The sequence below is a fragment of the Physeter macrocephalus genome, chromosome 10, assembly GCF_002837175.3.
Source record: "Physeter macrocephalus isolate SW-GA chromosome 10, ASM283717v5, whole genome shotgun sequence".
Lineage (NCBI taxonomy): Eukaryota > Metazoa > Chordata > Mammalia > Artiodactyla > Physeteridae > Physeter > Physeter macrocephalus.
In genome coordinates this window covers 31,865,225-31,882,903 of record NC_041223.1, presented here as the reverse complement: position 1 = coordinate 31,882,903, position 17,679 = coordinate 31,865,225, and the positions used below count along the sequence as shown (strand labels likewise).

The following is a 17,679-nucleotide window of genomic DNA, read 5'->3' as shown; positions in this document are numbered from 1 at the left end:
GAGTGGTTGAGCTGGGAATTGAGGGAACAGCTGTACCTATGGATCCATGACTAATTAATGGAACTATGGCAATCTGGGCTGAGGTTTCCATCGGAATACCAAGGAGCTCTTTCATGGGTGCTGCCCTGTTCAGTATTTTTATCAGTGAATTGGAAAGTCAAGCATTACCAAATTTGTCTTTGATGGGCTAGAGGACTACATCTACACCTGGATGTGTGCACTTGGTTCTGGATGGAACCACATAGTTAAGGAGGCCATAGGGAAGCCAGAAGATGTTTTGAAGAGAATGACCAAGTTGATGACCTGAAGGAGAGTAGCCATCATGTAACATAAGAAACTGGTGAGGTATTTGGGGATATACAGGCTAAACAATAGAGAATGCAAGAAAGACGTGAAGCCGAGGGACAGTGTGTTTTACTTGGATTGAAGGGTTGTAATCACCGGGTCAAGTAATAAGTAGGAAGGCAACCTCAGCTTGATATAGAAGGAACTTTCAGATGTTAGAGTAAAAATAATACACCCACAATGAAACCTGAAAGATGTCAAATCTCTATGGATTCATCTACAAATTTAGTAAAAATCCTAGCAGGATTTTTTTTTAAGGAGCCCAACAACTTATCCTGAATATGTAGATGAACAGAGGCTCATAAATAGCTAAATCAGTTTTGAAAAAGAAGAGCAAAATGTTACTATTAACCGAAGAATGGTAAGATGTACCGTAAAGACAGGATAATCAAAGAGTGTGGACCTGGTACAGCCACAGGTAAATAAGCCAACGGATCAGAAGAAAGAGCCCATGTGTGTAGGGGAACTTGGTACCCGAGGGAAGTACCACTCAGATCCATGAGGCAAAATGGAAGGACGGCTCAGTGGGTGTTGTTGAGGAAACTGATGGACTCTACAAGGGAAAATAGAGTTAGAAAACGTACACAATGTACAAAGATGGGTATAGACGGATTAAAGAACTAAATGTGAAATATAAACTCTAAAGCAAATAGGAGAAAATACAGAAATATATATTTGTGATTTTGGAGTACAAAGGACTTTAATGAAACTTCCAAAGTGCAAAGCATAAGGAAAAAATTATTCAACTGTCTATTTCAAAAATAAGAATCTTGAGTGATGACATATATATAAAGTTATCAGGTTACTGACAGATTAGAAAAAAGTTATTTGCAATGTGAAACCATAAGAGGTTAATACTTAGCTATACAAAATACCCCAAGTAAATATCTAGGATATATTGGGTTGGCCAAAAAGTTCGTTTGGGTTTTTCTATAAAATCTTACACACTGATCTGACAGGGACACATAGCTGACACTTCATCTGCGTTTATAATGTAAAGTCCAGTGGTTAGGTGGATCCAGAATGCCTACGACTGTGTCATGGCTCTTGCTCTTTATGACATTTGGCAACCCCTCTGAACTTTAGTTGCTTCATCAGTAAAATAACACAAATAATGAGACTGGTCATAAAATTCACATAAGGATTAAATGAGATAATATAAAACAGAACAGAATCTGGCACATGATAAAAACTCAGTCGTGGCTGTTTTTGCATCTCTATTTCATTTTGATATTATGAGTCCAATAACTGTTACTTTCCCGCATATCGTATTTTAAAATTAGTGTGGTAACACTTCTGGGTTATTAATCAGGCAATTAATTTTTTCTTTAATTAATAATCAGAAAAGGAAGTCATATGCCTTCCCTGAGACTGTGCTCTGGTGGTGTACGAGGTGTGCCTCGTGGATTAACAATTAATCCCAGAGTGAAAACTGAATTCAGCGTTGTAGAGCTGGAAAGGATGTGGGAGACCATCCTGCTAGTCCCAGCCCTTTCGACACAGGAGGATGCAAAGACCTGGAGGAGGTAAGTGCCATCCATGCCCTGAGTTTGTACCGCTAGAACCATAGCACTTCTTCTGTGGTTTTGATTAATTAATTATGACTAGAAAAGATAATTACGATTAGGAAATCAAAGTGGTGATTGGGAAAGATTAATGTCACCAGCTGGCTTTGTCAAAGGGGTGTGAACTGGCTACTTGAATAATCTCACTTAATTAGAGACCTGGACCCGGAGGACTCATAGTTATTCTAAGTATGAACTTGCTGGACTTCCACTTGACTGTTGCTTTGTTTCAGTGGGTGGAGCCACTCTCCCTCATTAGAATAAAGTAAACAGATTTAACTCAATTATAAATAGAAAAAAATATGTGCTCTCGGTCACTGAGAGTTGCAGAGTGACGACAGGCTCGAGACCTTGGGTGCAGCGGTGAGCAGTGCTGGAGCATGAGTTCCAAGTCAAAATCCATAGGGATCATCGGAGCTCCTTTCTCAAAGGGCCAGGTGAGTAAAAACCCTGGCTTTGAATAACCGGAATTTATGAGAACGTTTCGAACTTCACAATTCGTAAGGTGTGAATGTCTAGTGAGTTAAATTCCCTGATACAACCTGACCTGAAATCTATATTTTAAAGTCCTCTCACCATTTTGCATCCTTGTATAATTATGGTCACAAATCCATTTATTCTTATGGCTTCTAATCTCAGCCACAGCTAATTTTATTTAAATCTGCTGAATTTTTCCTCATATTTTTTTAAGAGAAAATATTTTTATTTGAATGGAAATTGGCTATTTCTGCATTGTAGCTACTCATTTCGATTTCCGTGCTCTCGTTGCTTTTGGTGTTACTGTGTATATGTAGAAGGAGATAGAATTTTAAGAAAACACATTTGTTTAGTTATATAATTAACACCTAGAAAAATTTCATAGATGGGCAGCAACCTTTAGAATTTAAAAGTGTGGATAACCTAAACATGATTGACTTATCAACTTTGTGAGTGATTTGTATTATTTTAGGGCTTTCATGATTCTATAAAAGTACTGATTTCATGGACTAGGTAGAGTCCCCTGTGCACCTCTCTTTGAGGGAGGAAAAAAGAAAAACAAAAAAGGAAACCCACCTGCAAGTTGACCACATTGAAAGGACGAATGAATTTATCAAACTCTCAGATTCCAAAACATGCCAGCAACACGTAAATATACAGTCTTTTTTTTTTCTTCCCAGGCACACTCATTCTGGGAAATCTAATGATATTACAGATATCTTCGACTCCTGTAAGCCTCTGTGCTAAAAGAGGTGGGATGGGGAAGAACCAAAACAAAAACAAACAGGATAGAGTGTGAATTGACACCTTCCCAGGCTGATTTTTTGTGGTTGTGGTTGTTTTAAATGGGGTTTCTCAGGTTTCTGGGAACTTTCTCTCTGCCCGCCTGAGCAATGTATTTCTTCTCTTAGTTTTGAACTCTTGCTTTGCACTCTGGCTTTCTTATTACAAAACAAATTGGGACAGGTTGGAGGTTAGAGATGCAAACTGCATTTGGACTGTCAGTCAATACTGCTTCACTTTCCCTGGAAATCTTTCAAAGGTCTCTCCTGAAACACAGGGACATTTTGCTGATAAAGAAGTGTTTCTTTTAATGCTGGGGGTAATTGCAAAATCCACAATGTGCTCACCTGTTCTTGGGACAGGTTCTAACAAAGATAGCACTGAAATAACTGATAAAAAAAGAAGGAAGGAAAGAAGAGAGGAGGGAGGAAGGAAGGAAGGAAGGAAGGAAGGAAGGGAGGAAACGGCTTGAATATGCTCTGACCCCTGGACCTCAGCAGAAGGCCAAATGCTGATAATAACAGCCACTCTAGGGGATAGTATTGTGAAATATAGCCAGATGCATTTTCCATTCTCCATAATTCTTCCTTCCTGCCTTGTACAGCTCTTCCTTATTAAAACATGGCCCCATGAGAATGAAGCTTATTGTCTCATGATGGTAAGGACTCAGAGAGAGATATTTTTCTACACTAAGCCATAGCATAGAAGGGAAAAAAATGGCCAACATTTAAATTTCTGTCCTCACTTAAAGGAGGTAAAGTTGGATAAATAGGCAAAGGAGAGGATTAAAGGGCTAGAAGGTTGAATCTGAAAAAGGACTCCATTCCCTTGCAGGGCAGTGGTTAAGGGGAGGAGGTGGTGGCAAAGAATGAAGTAGGTATTATATTTATTTTACTGTTAACTAAGGCTCAGAGAGATTTGAGAATTCGCTCAAGGTCACAGAGCTTTGACTGTGTAATTCCAGACAGGACTGTCTGATACCAAAGCCTGTGCTCCTGACCTTCACTGGTGCATATTTAGATCTACAGCGGATCTTAGAGTTGCGGTCAGTTAGGGAATGGAGCCCAGCTTCAAAGTCAGTAGAGCTAACAAAGAACAATGAGAAAAGACCAATCATTAGAAGCAGTTTGAATCAGACAAAAAAATAAATAAATAAAAGCTAAAAAGTGTCACTCTGTGAAATTGATTGACTGTGATATTGTAATAAATATACAGCCGGGCCTCCATATCTGCAGGTTCTGTATCTGGAATATCTTTATGTCATTTTATGTAAGGGACTTGAGCATCCGTGCAGGGGGCAGGGGGTAGGGGCAGTAGGGGTGGGGGGATGGGGAGGTGGTGGGGTAGGGTGGGTGTCCTGGGACCAACCCTCTACCGATACTGAGGGAGGACTTTCGTATCAACTAAGGGGTGTATAAGATTTGTTTTTTTGTTTTTTTAAAAAATATAATTCTTAAAGTTCAGAATGGTGTTATTTTATTATTTTTAAAATTTTTATTGAAATATAGTTGATTTACAATGTTGTGTTAGTTTTGAGTGTACAGCAAAGTGATTCAGTTTTATATATGTATGTAAATTTTAAATTCTTTTCCATTATAGGTTATTACAAGATGTTGAGTATAGTTTCCTGAGCTATACAGTAGGTGCTTGTTGGTTATCTATTTTATATATAGTAGTGTGTATATTTTAATCCCGAACTTCTAATTTATCCCCTCCTCCATCTCCCCTTTGGTAACCATAAGTTTGTTTTGAATATCTGTGAGTCTATTTCTGTTTTGTAAATAAGTTCATTTGTAAGGAGTGTATGAGATTTGTTCTAAAGTTTGAAAGGGAGAGGGGAAAAGGGCAGGGAGTTTCATCAAATTGACAATTTTTGAGCATCTACTAAGTGTCAGCTCCGTACTACAAAATACAGTGCTGGAAGTGTAGAAAAAATTGGACTGACATCTAATAATGGAGAAAAGACAAAAACAAACACAAAACCAAGGCAAAATTTGAGCCAAGCAGCACTCTGTTGGAGTTTAAAGAAGGAGAAGTTGTATCTGCTTGAGAGGAGGTGGAAGTCATACAAAAAAGGAGTGGAGTGAAGGAGCAAATGTGTCCAGCTGAGCATGGGGCGTCCCTGGATGCCAGGGACAGGAATTTGACATGGAGGATTTGCCTGGCAGCCAGGGCGAGTCATCCAGTAATTTGAGTTGGGAAGAAATATCTGCTTAGTTTGGGGCCACAGCACAATCCTGGGGATAGATCCACCTGTCTTTTGGCACACCTTCTCCCCTGAGAACACAAAGTAACCTCCTGTATTGAAAAGGCTCGCTGGAAATTAGAATCAGAGAGACACATGCAAGAACCCGTTCTTTAGATGGCTAATCTGCCAGGAGGCTGGAGAAGACTTTCGGCCAGGAAGAAGCGTGTTAGCTTCCCTGATGTAAAATGAGCAAAGGTAGAATTGTGCCAACTGTGCTTGAGCAGGTCAAAACTTGAAACACCGGGTTAGTTTTGTGGTTTCGGCTCCCGGGTGATGATTTTCCCTGCTGCCTGCTTTCTCCTCAAGAGCCCTAACTTACCACCGTGAGGACCTGCACGTAGGTCTTTCTCATGCCACGCTCTTTTTTTTTTCCCTTATGTTTTTACTCAAGCTGTTCCCCTGGTTTGCGAAGTTTCTCTATCACCCTATCTATTTTCCTGAACACCTACTCATGTTGCAGGACTCAGCAGAAATATCAGCCTACTCCACGCAGACTTCTCTGACACACTCTGCCCCTGGCAGAGTTAGGATCATCCTGTTTTTGTGGTTATGAATCTTGTATCTGCGTTGAAGCAAGTCTCTAAGTACTGTAATTGGGATTAAATATCCAAATCCCCTATTAGCTTGTTAGTTACTCAGACAGAAGCCCTCTCCTTTTAATCACTGTATCTCCATCTCTCAGAGTGCTTTTGTACAAAATATGCGTTCACTGTGCTGGTAACACGGTGGGATGGAGAAGAGGAGATGCAAGTTTTGGAATCTAAAGAATGCGGATGTGAACTAAGGCTCTCCCACTTGTTAGGAAAGTTATATAACCTTTCTGATTCTAGATCTTCATATTTGACATAGGGGTAATTCAATCTACCTTGCCGTGATGATTAAATGAGATAATGTAAATTCCTGACTCTGTAGGTATTCAAAAATTGATAGTTACTCTTCAATTGATTCATGAAAAGGGTTCCTGTTGTGGGCATCAGATGGTCATGATAATGTCTGAATTACTCTATTTTTTAATTGTTCAGCCACGAGGAGGGGTGGAAGAAGGCCCTACAGTATTGAGGAAGGCTGGTCTGCTTGAGAAACTTAAAGAACTAGGTAATTTTAAACAATTAATTAATTACTTTTTATTGAAGTATAGTTAATGTACAATATTATATGTTACATACATGTACAATATAATGCTTCACATTTTTAAAGGTTATACTCCATTTACAGTTGTTATAAAATGTTGGCTTATATTTCCTGTGTTGTACAATATATCCTTGTAGCTTATTTTGTACATAATAGTTCGTACCTCTTAATCCCTTACCCCTATATTGCCCCTCCCCACTGGTAACCACTAGTTTGAGCAAGGTAATTTTTAACTTGAAAGATCAGCCTGATTTCCTTCTCACTCTGAAGGAAGGACCAGGCTCCTGCTAAAAGAGGGTGTGTCTGGAGTGACATTTACACCACAGAATTGCAGCATTGGCTATAACCTTAGAAGTACATCCTATAAAAAAAGCAGCGATAGGGAGCATGCTCAGTAAATACTGTTGGATGAATATCCTCACTCAGATATTTTGTCTTTCCAGCCAGACTCTTGTATAAGAGAATGTGTGTGTGCAAGAACTGGGGGTGGGTGGTAGGGGAGTCAGGGGAATTGAAAATGAAAAGCCAGGGGTAGAAGGAAGTACACTACTAGCAAGAGGACCCCTATTTGTGAAAGGAAAGAAAATAAAACGGTAATATAATAATAGTACCTAGTGTTTTCATGGTGTATATATGTGTGTATGTGTACACATATACATACACATACATATATACGAGCATGCAAATGCAAAGTGATATAATTTTTAAAGTATGGGCTAACGTAAACGTCATCTTTATATTTAAAACTCTGATGAAGTGTTGGGGAGGATATGGAGCAACTGGAACCCTAGTGTATTTCTGGTGGGAATGCATAATGATACAGCCACTTTGGAAAGGACTTCGGCAGTTTCTTAAATAAACATACATTTACCTCTTGACCCAGAAAATCTTCTCCTAGATATTTACCCAAGAGAAGTGAAAACATATACTATAAATACTACTATGTGAATGTTTGTAGCAGTATTATTTATAAAAGCCGAGAAATGGAAACAACGAAATGCCTATCAACCAGTGACTGGATAAACAAAAAGTGGTACATCCATACTATGGGATAGTACTCAACAATAAAAAGGAACAGACTGCTGACATAGGCAAGAACATGGATGAATGGCAAAGACATCATGCTGAGTGAAAGGGGCCAGACACAAAAGACTACCAACTGTATGATTCGTATGAAATTTTAGAAAAGACGAAAGCATAGCAAGACAAAGATCAGTAGTTGCCTGAGGGTGGGTCAGGAATTGACCATAAAGGGGCATGAGGGAATTTAGGGGGTGATGAAAATATTCTAAATCTTGATTATGGTGATGGTTGCAAGACTGTAGATATTTCTAAGACTGGTTGACCTGTACATTTAAAGTGAGTGAATTTTAGTGAATAACAATTATACCTCATAAAGCCAAAAAAAAAAAAAAAAGACCCCAAGAGAGAACAGAAGGCTTGGGGAAATGGACTAACTAGTCCCTCTGTTAACAAGCATAATTTGGTCATATTTTATATCAGGTTGAATCTCTTGAAGGCGTTACTGAATCATGGATACACACGGACATTTAATGACTACAGCGTACAATGACTGGTTAGTTCAGAACACTGTACTTATATCACATGAAGCTCTGTAAATTGAAGCCTAAACAGGGCCTTTTAGGGAGTGACCTAGGTCCTTAGAAACTTTGGGCTAGCTGCATTTTCTTTATTAAAGAAGTGTAATAATAGAGCTTTTATTTCCTGACCTCACAGAAGCTTTAGGGCTCATTGCTAATCATACGTTCTTTTTTTCTTTTTTAACATCTTTATTGGAGTATAACTGTTTTACAATGGTGTGTTAGTTCCTGCTGTACAACAAAGTGAATCAGTTATACATACACATATGTTCCCATATCTCTTCCCTCTTGCTTCTCCCTCCCTCCCACCCTAATCATACGCTCTTATTTAATTCAGACGGTCCCACTATGAGGCAGGTACAATGGACAGAGCAGGGAGCTGAGCTGCTTCAGCTGGTGACAGATTGGACTGAAACCACGGGCTGTTAATATAGTGTAAGAAAATTTAGAAAATATTGGTGTATTTTCTTCTGGGCATAAATATATATGTATACATATTCTTTTAAAAACAATTTCTTCATTACATATACAAAACACGCTTATTGTAGAAAAGTAGACAGCACATAAGCAGAGACAGAGACCAAGACAGTGATGCCACCCATTAAGCCCAAACCAGCTTATCACTGTTACACTTTCACGTCTAGCCTAACTGGCTCGATTCAAGAAGTATCGATATTTGCAGAGAACCCAGTATTCAGCAGGCACGGGTGTACAGCAAAGGCGGGATGATGCTGTCAGGCAACAGTGGACAAGGTTTTTACCTTCACAAGTTTTTACAGCCATTCCAGACTTTTTTTTTTTTTTTCTGCAAATGCACCTATTTGGTAAAATTGGAATCATCCTACAGGCTGTTTTGTAATCTCTTTTTTTACTTAGTAACCTGAAACTTTTAATTTTAATTATAGAGTGTGATGTGAAAGATTATGGGGCCCTGACCTTTGCTGATGTCCCTAATGACAGTCCCTTTCAAATCGTGAAGAATCCAAGGTCTGTGGGGAAAGCAAGTGAACAGCTGGCTGATGTGGTGGCAGAAATCAAGAGGAACGGAAGGACCAGTCTTGTACTGGGCGGAGACCACAGGTCTTTTTTAATGATTATCTCTATGGAAGTCTGGCACAAACACTGTAAAGGAAGTATCACCAAAACCATGAGAAGAGAGAAAATAAGGAAGGGAGAGCAATGATCAATATTTTATACCAAATTTTCTGTCTTTTTTCTTTTAATTTTATTGGTTACTACTTTATTTTGGAAACAGATTTAGCTCTGTTTGAAGGCTTGCATTATCTTTGTAACAGCAGAAAATACATGACATACGAATGGATTTCGGCAAAATATTCAGGCTTACATTTCCAAATAAATGAGCACTGAGGAAATTCATAGCCAGCTTATTGTACTTGATTACTGATAATAGAAACAACTCATTTAGGTCAACAACTAAAGCATGTGTTTCCCATTATAAAAGTTAATAATTGTAAAAATTTTGAAATACACACACATATATGAAGGGGAAAAAACAATGGCAGTTGTAATTCTCTAACAACCGTTTCTACTGGAATTTTGAAAATCTGGCATACTTCCTTCCTGCCATAATTTTTTCCTTGTGTATGATTTTAACAATTGTGTATTATCCTGTTTTGTTCTTAATCTACACTACAAATTTCCTTATGTTACTTCATGATATATACAAGCATAATTGTTTACTGTTGCTTAATTTTTCATCAAGGTATGATATCACCTTGGATATATATATATATATATATCCATATTTTCAGATATTCAGGTTATTTTCAAATTTTCACCATTATAAATAATGTGGCAAAGATAATTTTCGTGTGCGAGTTTTTCCATGTTTACTCTCAAGGTCCCACGATACGTTATCAAAAGAAGTATAATTAGATAAAAAGTACAAACATTACAATAGCTCTTGATGCAAGAGTCAGTTACTTCATCCCCCTCTGTTTTCTCCCCTAAAGCCAAAGTGCTACCAGGGCTTCTGTGACAAAACTGCCATTGAGAAACTGGAGCTCACTTTCTTTTTTAAGTGGAAAAATTTGTAAGTGGAAATTTAAAGAGTGGCAAATGGCCAAAGGAAAAGAAACCTGTAGGGAAAGACAAACATCAAGCTGAATCATCAATACCTGAACATCAAGAAACGACTGCTTCCACTTTGAGAATCTGAAAGTTCACGATTCTCTGGAGGATCCCTGAACATTCCCAAGTGGGAGAATGCAAGCATTGCATGGCAAATCCTGATCTTTTAACTTTTGTGTAAGATATTACCTAGCATTTTCATTCCGGCAAGTTTTCTGGAACTTGGAATGTTTGAGATGAACTTTCAGGGTTCTGGATCTGGCTAAGAGCGGGTCCTTAAATACGTAGCAGGAGAGCAGAAAGTTAAAGCAGAGGATCTGAGTGAGCGAGCTCCCAGGATACACTGGCTGAAGTGGATGTAAGGACTTCCGAGTGTTGCTCCCCAATTGTAAAAGAATTGGATTTTAAGAAAAATGGAAGGACTCTGTCATAATTCACTTGGGAGAATTCGTATTTACCAAGAGAGATGAGAGTACAGAAAATGAGCCTGATTTAACCCTGAGAATTGAGTGGTGTCGCATGCTAAAAAATTTCTTGTGTGGCTACTGTCTCTTCACACAGTTAATTTTTAGTTAAACTATGATTGGCAATTTTACTAGAAGGTGGTTTTGAAAAAAATTACAAATTTATTAGTAATGCCATTGAAGTGAATAAATATAACTTGTTAGTAAATATTAAGTATAAGCCACACTTTCTCTACTGTTAAAATTGTTTAATTGGCATCTCCCATTTAAAACCTCTCAGAAATATTAGCCACTTTGACTTAAAGGAAAAGCAGGTGAGGAGACTGCATTTATGATATGATGTATGTAATGATACTGCAAACCTGATGTCCACACAAACTTCTTTTCCTCTAAAGTTTGGCAATTGGCAGCATCTCTGGCCATGCCAGGGTCCACCCAGATCTCTGTGTCATTTGGGTGGATGCTCACACCGACATCAACACTCCACTGACAACCACCACCGGGAACTTACATGGACAACCTGTATCTTTCCTCCTGAAGGAACTAAAGGGAAAGGTAAACAGCTGGTTGGTATTTTGTTACAAAAGAATTATCTTTAGCAGAAGTTCAGGAGGCAGAAGGGAACTAAGAACCCCTGTGCCATCTGCTTGATTAATTTCTCAAACCTTTTTCTGGGCAGCCAATAAGCAAGGGGTGGGCGGATAGAGGTGGTGAGGCTCTGTACCTCTATCTTACTTGATAGTCTGCAAACTGACTTCATATGTAGCTTCCCTTTTGATTCTTAAACTACCCTTTTTAGTAGGTGGGGCAGAGAGGAATCCCCTATAAGCAAGTTAACAGAGGTTCAGAGGTTAACAGACATACCAAATGTGCAACAAGGACCAGAACTGGTCTCCTGGCACTTCCTCCTTCTACTACAAACCCCATAGCCTCTCATTCTTACCAAGTGTCCCCTCCACATCATAGGGCCTTTTCAAAAATGGAGTTTTAAAATGAGGATTATGGTGGTTTATTATTTAACATCTTTACTATGAGGAGCATATATCTAAACCACAAGAGGAAGAACCACCTCCTCCTTGGAAACTTCTTTTCTAAAAGACGTTAAGATGAAATTCCAGAATAGGATTTAACATTGTGGTTCATAATTTTATTGATATGCTGTAGCATATCAATTAAACAATTTTTATTGATTCAACCGTAGCAAATTGGCCCGTTGTGATGATACTTGGGGATCAAAACCTCCTTAATGTTAAATGTCGGCAACAATGTTTTCCAAACAGATGACCAAAGTGATAGGCTTGCAAGATGCGTAGCTAGCTCACGGGAACAGCCAAGCTTGGCTCCAGGACATCTGAAGATGTGGTCAGACCAAATGTCTGATCGAAAATATCCCTTAGCCACTCTCAACCACCCTCTGGATTAAGTCTTTACTGAGAAAGAGAAGAAAAGAAGGAAGCTATGAAAGTAATGGAAGTACACTGATTTCTTTACAGAAGGGTTCCAGGAAAGCAGGGCAGAGTGTGGAAATGGGGCACAGGGCAGGTAAACGCTGACAAGTGATTCAGGTTTAGGTCTGGGCCACAGGGTGAAGCTGGGTAAGGCCAAAGCAAACAAGGGTAGCACAGGCGGGCAGGCACTTCATTCTTAATTCTGTATTATATTTTAATGATTTCCCTGAGATTTATGTTCTAACAAGATACACGCAATCTAACAAGTGTCCTTAACTTTCAATGTAAGATTTGCTCAAGAGAAGCATATATAACCCAATGGAACCATTGCAATTCTAGATGCCCGATGTCCCAGGATTCTCCTGGGTGACTCCCTGCCTATCTGCCAAAGATATTGTGTATATCGGCCTGAGAGATGTGGACCCTGGGGAACAGTAAGTTTATTCCTTGATGTGACTTATCTTCCTTTTTGTCCTTTCTCTTGCTAGGCGTGCTGGTCGAGCCGATGAGAAAAAATTATTTTCAGCACCAAGTCTATATATCTATATCTACACATATTTATAGGTATACACGTACATACATATATGTGTATGTATTCAGGTTATTTTTACCTTGACTTGCTATTTAAAAATATATTGATATATACATACAGTTCACCAGACTTAAATATTTTTTTAATCTCACCACACTGATCTTTTCTTTAAAAGGAAACAAGAGGGCATAGGGTCAGCCTCCTTATAAACTGTAGATTAATATATCCTCTTTCATAGCTACATTTTGAAAATTCTGGGAATTAAATACTTTTCAATGACTGAAGTGGATAAACTGGGAATTGGCAAGGTGATGGAAGAAGCATTCAGCTATCTACTAGGAAGGTATGATACTTTGTGTGTGTTTGTATGTGTGTAACATAAATATTATGAAAAGGACTTGCTACCGACACTGGTCAATGTAAGTTATTAAAAAAGCCAGTAAGTACAACCATGGAACTTCACTGGGTTGTTACTTTTTATAAAGCAAAGTAAGAACTGTATTTTTCTACGAAATATTAAACCACCAACTTTAAACTGAATTCCTTTCCCACCTCTTAAAAGAAAGAAAAGGCCAATTCATTTGAGCTTCGATGTTGATGGACTGGACCCGTCTTTCACACCAGCTACTGGCACACCAGTCCAGGGAGGTCTGTCTTACAGAGAAGGTCTCTACATCACAGAAGAAATTTACAAAACAGGTAGGTAAAAATCTGAGTGAATAAAGAAGGAAGTGTACACCCGGCCAAAATATATTGATACCTCCCAAATCTGAAAATCGAGCCCCAACGGATACTTCCTAAATGTCCATTGCATGATGCAATGACTGAAACGTTTTCAGTTGTTACACCTCTTTCTAGTCCCAGATAATATTTCAAGTCAGTCTGTACTAAATTTAAAATGTCAACTATTTAATAAATTACATTATTTCCATTTGTTGTTGTAGGGCTACTGTCAGGATTAGATATAATGGAAGTGAATCCATCTCTGGGGAAGACACCAGAAGAAGTAACTCGGACAGTGAACACAGCAGTAGCAATAACCTTGGCTTGTTTTGGAGTTGCTCGGGAGGGTAACCATAAGCCTACTGATTACCTTAACCCGCCTAAGTAAACATGGAAACGTCATATAAAAATCTCACAGTTAATGACATAATTGGCAAATCGACTAGTTTAGTTAAACTTCTAGTTATCCTCCCAAAGATTTGGTCTTTCAGAAAAATGTTTTGCCTTGGTAAAAATTAGTACAATTAGTATAAACTGTATCAATTCCCTCTTGGTATGAAATTCAAGATATGGAAATGCTAACTTGTGTGAAATTAAAAAGCTTATATTCCCATTTTGGCAAAAGCCTTATCGTTAGAGAAATACACATTCATTTCCAAATAAAAATGTGCTGGCATTAAAAATAAACACCTATATCAGCCCCCACACATAGAGTGGAACTCTTGATTTCAGGAGAAAAAGCTACCCAACCTGAAAAGGGACCATATTTACATTTTGTCCAAAGCTGTAATCCCTAGAAACTTCTTTCCTCTTTATCTCTTTGTAAGATTCCGTCACTGCTACACAGGTTTCTAAATACAGGCAAAACACACACACACACAAAGATACACACACATCCTGCTTAAGACTACTATAAATATTAAAAAGCCACAGTGAAATCATTAGCCCCAAAACACTGTAAGACCTTGGTGAAGTTATTTAAACTCTCTGGCTCTGGTTCCTTCATCTATAAAATGAGTAATCATAAGGCTTGGGCAATCTCCAACTTCATTATTGTTAGATGACCATGTTTTACTTCATTTAAGCCTCAAACATGATATTGGTTGATATTTTAAGCATGACTGCTATTCAGATGATAGTCTTTTGGGAAAGAGGAAAGAAATCAAACTGCTATTTTATTTCTAAGATATGCTAATTCAGATCGGGATTTCACCTAAAATTATTTGTGGCTTCTAAATGCCCCACCTTTCACTCATTGCAATTACAGTGTGTCTCATTTGTCGAACTCCTAAACATCCTAAAAACTCAGCTCGGCTGTTATATAGTGAAGGAAGTGGAAAAATAAATTAGAATAAACTATGATCAAAACAAGGGAAGCCAACTCCTCCCCTTTCCTCTAACTTATATGGAACTCAAAGTGGACTCTGTAATGAAGCAGGCTCTGTTAAAGAATTTTTATTGTTGTTCTTGTTATAATTGCTTTATGTGTTAAAAAGCCTCTACCATCTGATTTTTTGCCTGCAACCCAGAATTTTAAACCTGTTGACACTATGGACTTTGTAGGATAAATATTTTACTGAATGACTTTTAGGTAAGAGCAATTATAATGGATCTTACTCTAGAGAACATTATCCAATACAGCAGCCACAGGTGGCTAAATTAATTAAAGCTTAATAAAATAACAAATTCAGTTCCACATTTCAAGTGCTCAACAGGCACATGGAGCTACTAACTACTGTACTGTACAGCACAGGTATAGACTATTTCTACCATTGCAGAAATGCCTAGTGAACATAGCCACTCTAAAGTTACTATTAGTTTTCAAAAAGAAAAATTTTAGGATGTAATGGATATAAATATTTTTTCCTCAGCTGCATTCTAAACACACAAAGCTTCTGTCTTCTATTAATGTCTCTGATTAATAATAATAATCTCTTAAAAGCCTATTTGGGGAAAATCATATTCCCATTTTTTTTTAAGCTAGAGAGGAAAAATTGAATTTTTAATAAAATGAATTGGAGTGTGTATGTCCTTAAGAAAGTGATATTGATTTTCATTTCCCTTTATTATGGTTGTATAATACCAGTGTTACAATTATTCCCATTCTAGGATCTCAAAGCAATATAGTCCTTGAGGCAGCAAGAATATATTGAGACTAGGTTAAGAGTTATACTTGAAATCATTTCTAGCATAAAATTTCTGGAGAATTTTGAGAATACTATTAGCTTAGAAAAATTGCTTATACCATTATATAAATTTTAAGCTGTGCTTGCATGACAAATAAACATTTAGTGATTATGATAGTATCAAACACGAAGAAGATGAAGGTCTAGGAGGAACGTATTTGGAATTAAAAATTTGAAGTACAGTTGGTTAAACTTCACTAATTCTTTTTTAAAAAATATGTACCTCTTAATTCCTAGGTCAATGTCAGTCACCAACTACAGTGTACAACCCATGGAAGTAGCTCAGTTCTCTGTTCTAATCCGGCCAGTACACTGCCTGGCACACAGCAGATGCTCATTCAAACTGAGTAATTAATCAGACAGTTTATTCATTCAACAGATTTTACTAATTATTTTTCAACTCTTTTACAATCTTAATGCCACCCCCCCTCATTAACAGTATGTCTCTCAAAATCTAATAAACTCAAAAGAACCAAAATGTACATGATATTTAAAAATATAAATACTTAAAAACCTTAAGACTATAAAAATTCAAAGAATCACATCATTTGTCAGGTAAGAGTGTCAACCTGGAAAAGCAATTGATTTATTTTTAAAAAGAGAGATTAAAGAATCACCACTTAAGGATGATTTTATTAAGTTTATGCATTTCTAGCTATGTTATTTTCTTACATGACTTCCAACTCATTTCATATAGTAAGTGCAAGTCCACGACAAAGGCAAAATCTTGCCAATCTACACTAGAAATATTAGCCCATTTACTTGGTAATCTATGATAAAAAATTTAAGCCATTTTAAAAAGAATATGAACCTATTTGCTCCAGTGATGCAATGAAATATAGAGTCCTTTACTTGACAAAAATCTCTTATCCCAGATACACCAAAAGAGATTTATGTATAAAAGGATTTGTAATAACTATTTTACATGTGTAGTGCCTTTAAAACAGCGTACTTGAAGACTGAATAAGTCATTAATACTAAACAATAAAAACAGTGGCCAAGATAGGAAAGATTGAGAGTGCCTAGTAAAAGTCATTTGATCAGATATGTCCCCATTCCTAGGTAGCTCTAGTACATTGTTGTGGATATGAACAACGTGTAGCTTACTTTATCTCTTAGAGACAAAAACATAGGGAGATGGGAGTTGGAAGTCAACAGATTCACCGTTTGAATCAGAATAAAACAATCTGAACATCACTGCCTCTACTCCACCACTATGTAGCGCGATCACGTTCAGATTTAATAGATTCGAGTCCGTTTTCACCACAGCACACCCTGACTTCACTGAGTCACTGGTAGAGACACTGGCACCTGATTAGACTGAGGTGCTGGAGACCCACTATTGATGGCTTGTGGAGGCACTGCAGCCGGTTCCATCTTGCTAATGTGAGTGATGAATCGAAGACGAAGTTTTAAAGCTGGTTTTAAATTACAGATAATCTTCTCTACCTAAAAAATGAAAACACATTAAAAAGTATTTTAACCAGAGAACTTCAATTCCTAACCTTTAAAGAAGCAATTTACACATATCCTGAGACAATAAACTAGGGAGTGGAACGGGTGCATGAGATGTTTCTCTGCATGTTTTGTGTTTTAACAAAAGCAGATAAAACTCTTTCTCTCTTACATGAGAAAAAACATGTGTTGTCCCTCACACACACATTATATATATATGTGTATATGCGTCTATCTATGTATGCATACACTTACAAAAACATACTCATTTACCTAGCTAGCCAGTCATCCCACTGACGATAGCTAGTAGAGTTTACACTGGGAATTCTACATACTCACCAAGGGGATCATCCTTTTAAGATACCATCTTCACGTAAGGTATCACGTAAGGGAAGCATAAAGCACGATTATATGTCGAAGTTCTTTGAATAACTTACGTTCATAACATTTATCTATAAAGCTAACTTTTTGGTTTTGATTTACACTTGGAATTCAAACGAAATAATATTAGATCTACTCTTACTTAAAAAACTTTAAAGAAATAAATACATCAAGCAGTTCCATAGCTTCCTTAGCTTTACTCAAATGTTTTTGGATCTTACTAGGAAAGATCAGCCCATTAATAATTCT

The 17,679-nt window shown here is 37.5% G+C and overlaps 2 protein-coding genes across 4 annotated transcripts in view; one reads left to right on the top strand and one right to left on the bottom strand.

Annotated features, from left to right (window-relative positions):
• The first annotated feature begins 2,026 nt into the window (after nucleotides 1–2,026).
• ARG1 (arginase 1) lies at nucleotides 2,027–14,021 on the top strand. Its single transcript, XM_024122695.2, has 8 exons — nucleotides 2,027–2,347; nucleotides 6,441–6,513; nucleotides 9,056–9,230; nucleotides 11,101–11,260; nucleotides 12,493–12,587; nucleotides 12,924–13,028; nucleotides 13,248–13,384; nucleotides 13,630–14,021. Exons 1-8 carry the CDS (start codon nucleotides 2,291–2,293, stop codon nucleotides 13,794–13,796), a joined length of 969 nt encoding a protein of 322 aa, XP_023978463.1. The 5' UTR covers nucleotides 2,027–2,290; the 3' UTR covers nucleotides 13,797–14,021.
• Nucleotides 14,022–15,996: 1,975 nt separating this feature from the next.
• MED23 (mediator complex subunit 23) overlaps nucleotides 15,997–17,679 on the bottom strand; it is a 39,021-nt gene continuing 37,338 nt past the window's right edge. For all 3 annotated transcript variants that reach the window (XM_024122512.3, XM_055087498.1, XM_055087497.1), the window contains one exon: nucleotides 15,997–17,043. In XM_024122512.3, the coding sequence (XP_023978280.1) occupies nucleotides 16,876–17,043 (168 nt within the window). In that variant the 3' untranslated portion in view covers nucleotides 15,997–16,875. The remainder of the gene's footprint in view (nucleotides 17,044–17,679) is intronic.

Excerpts from the sequence above, each read along its gene's own strand:
- ARG1 (XM_024122695.2), top strand. The coding sequence starts at position 2,291 with ATGAGTTCCAAGTCAAAATCCATAGGGATCATCGGAGCTCCTTTCTCA. Across the intron at positions 9,231-11,100 it reads GTACTGGGCGGAGACCACAG|TTTGGCAATTGGCAGCATCT; the intron begins GTCTTTTTTAAT and ends TTTCCTCTAAAG. Across the intron at positions 13,029-13,247 it reads TTCAGCTATCTACTAGGAAG|AAAGAAAAGGCCAATTCATT; the intron begins GTATGATACTTT and ends ACCTCTTAAAAG.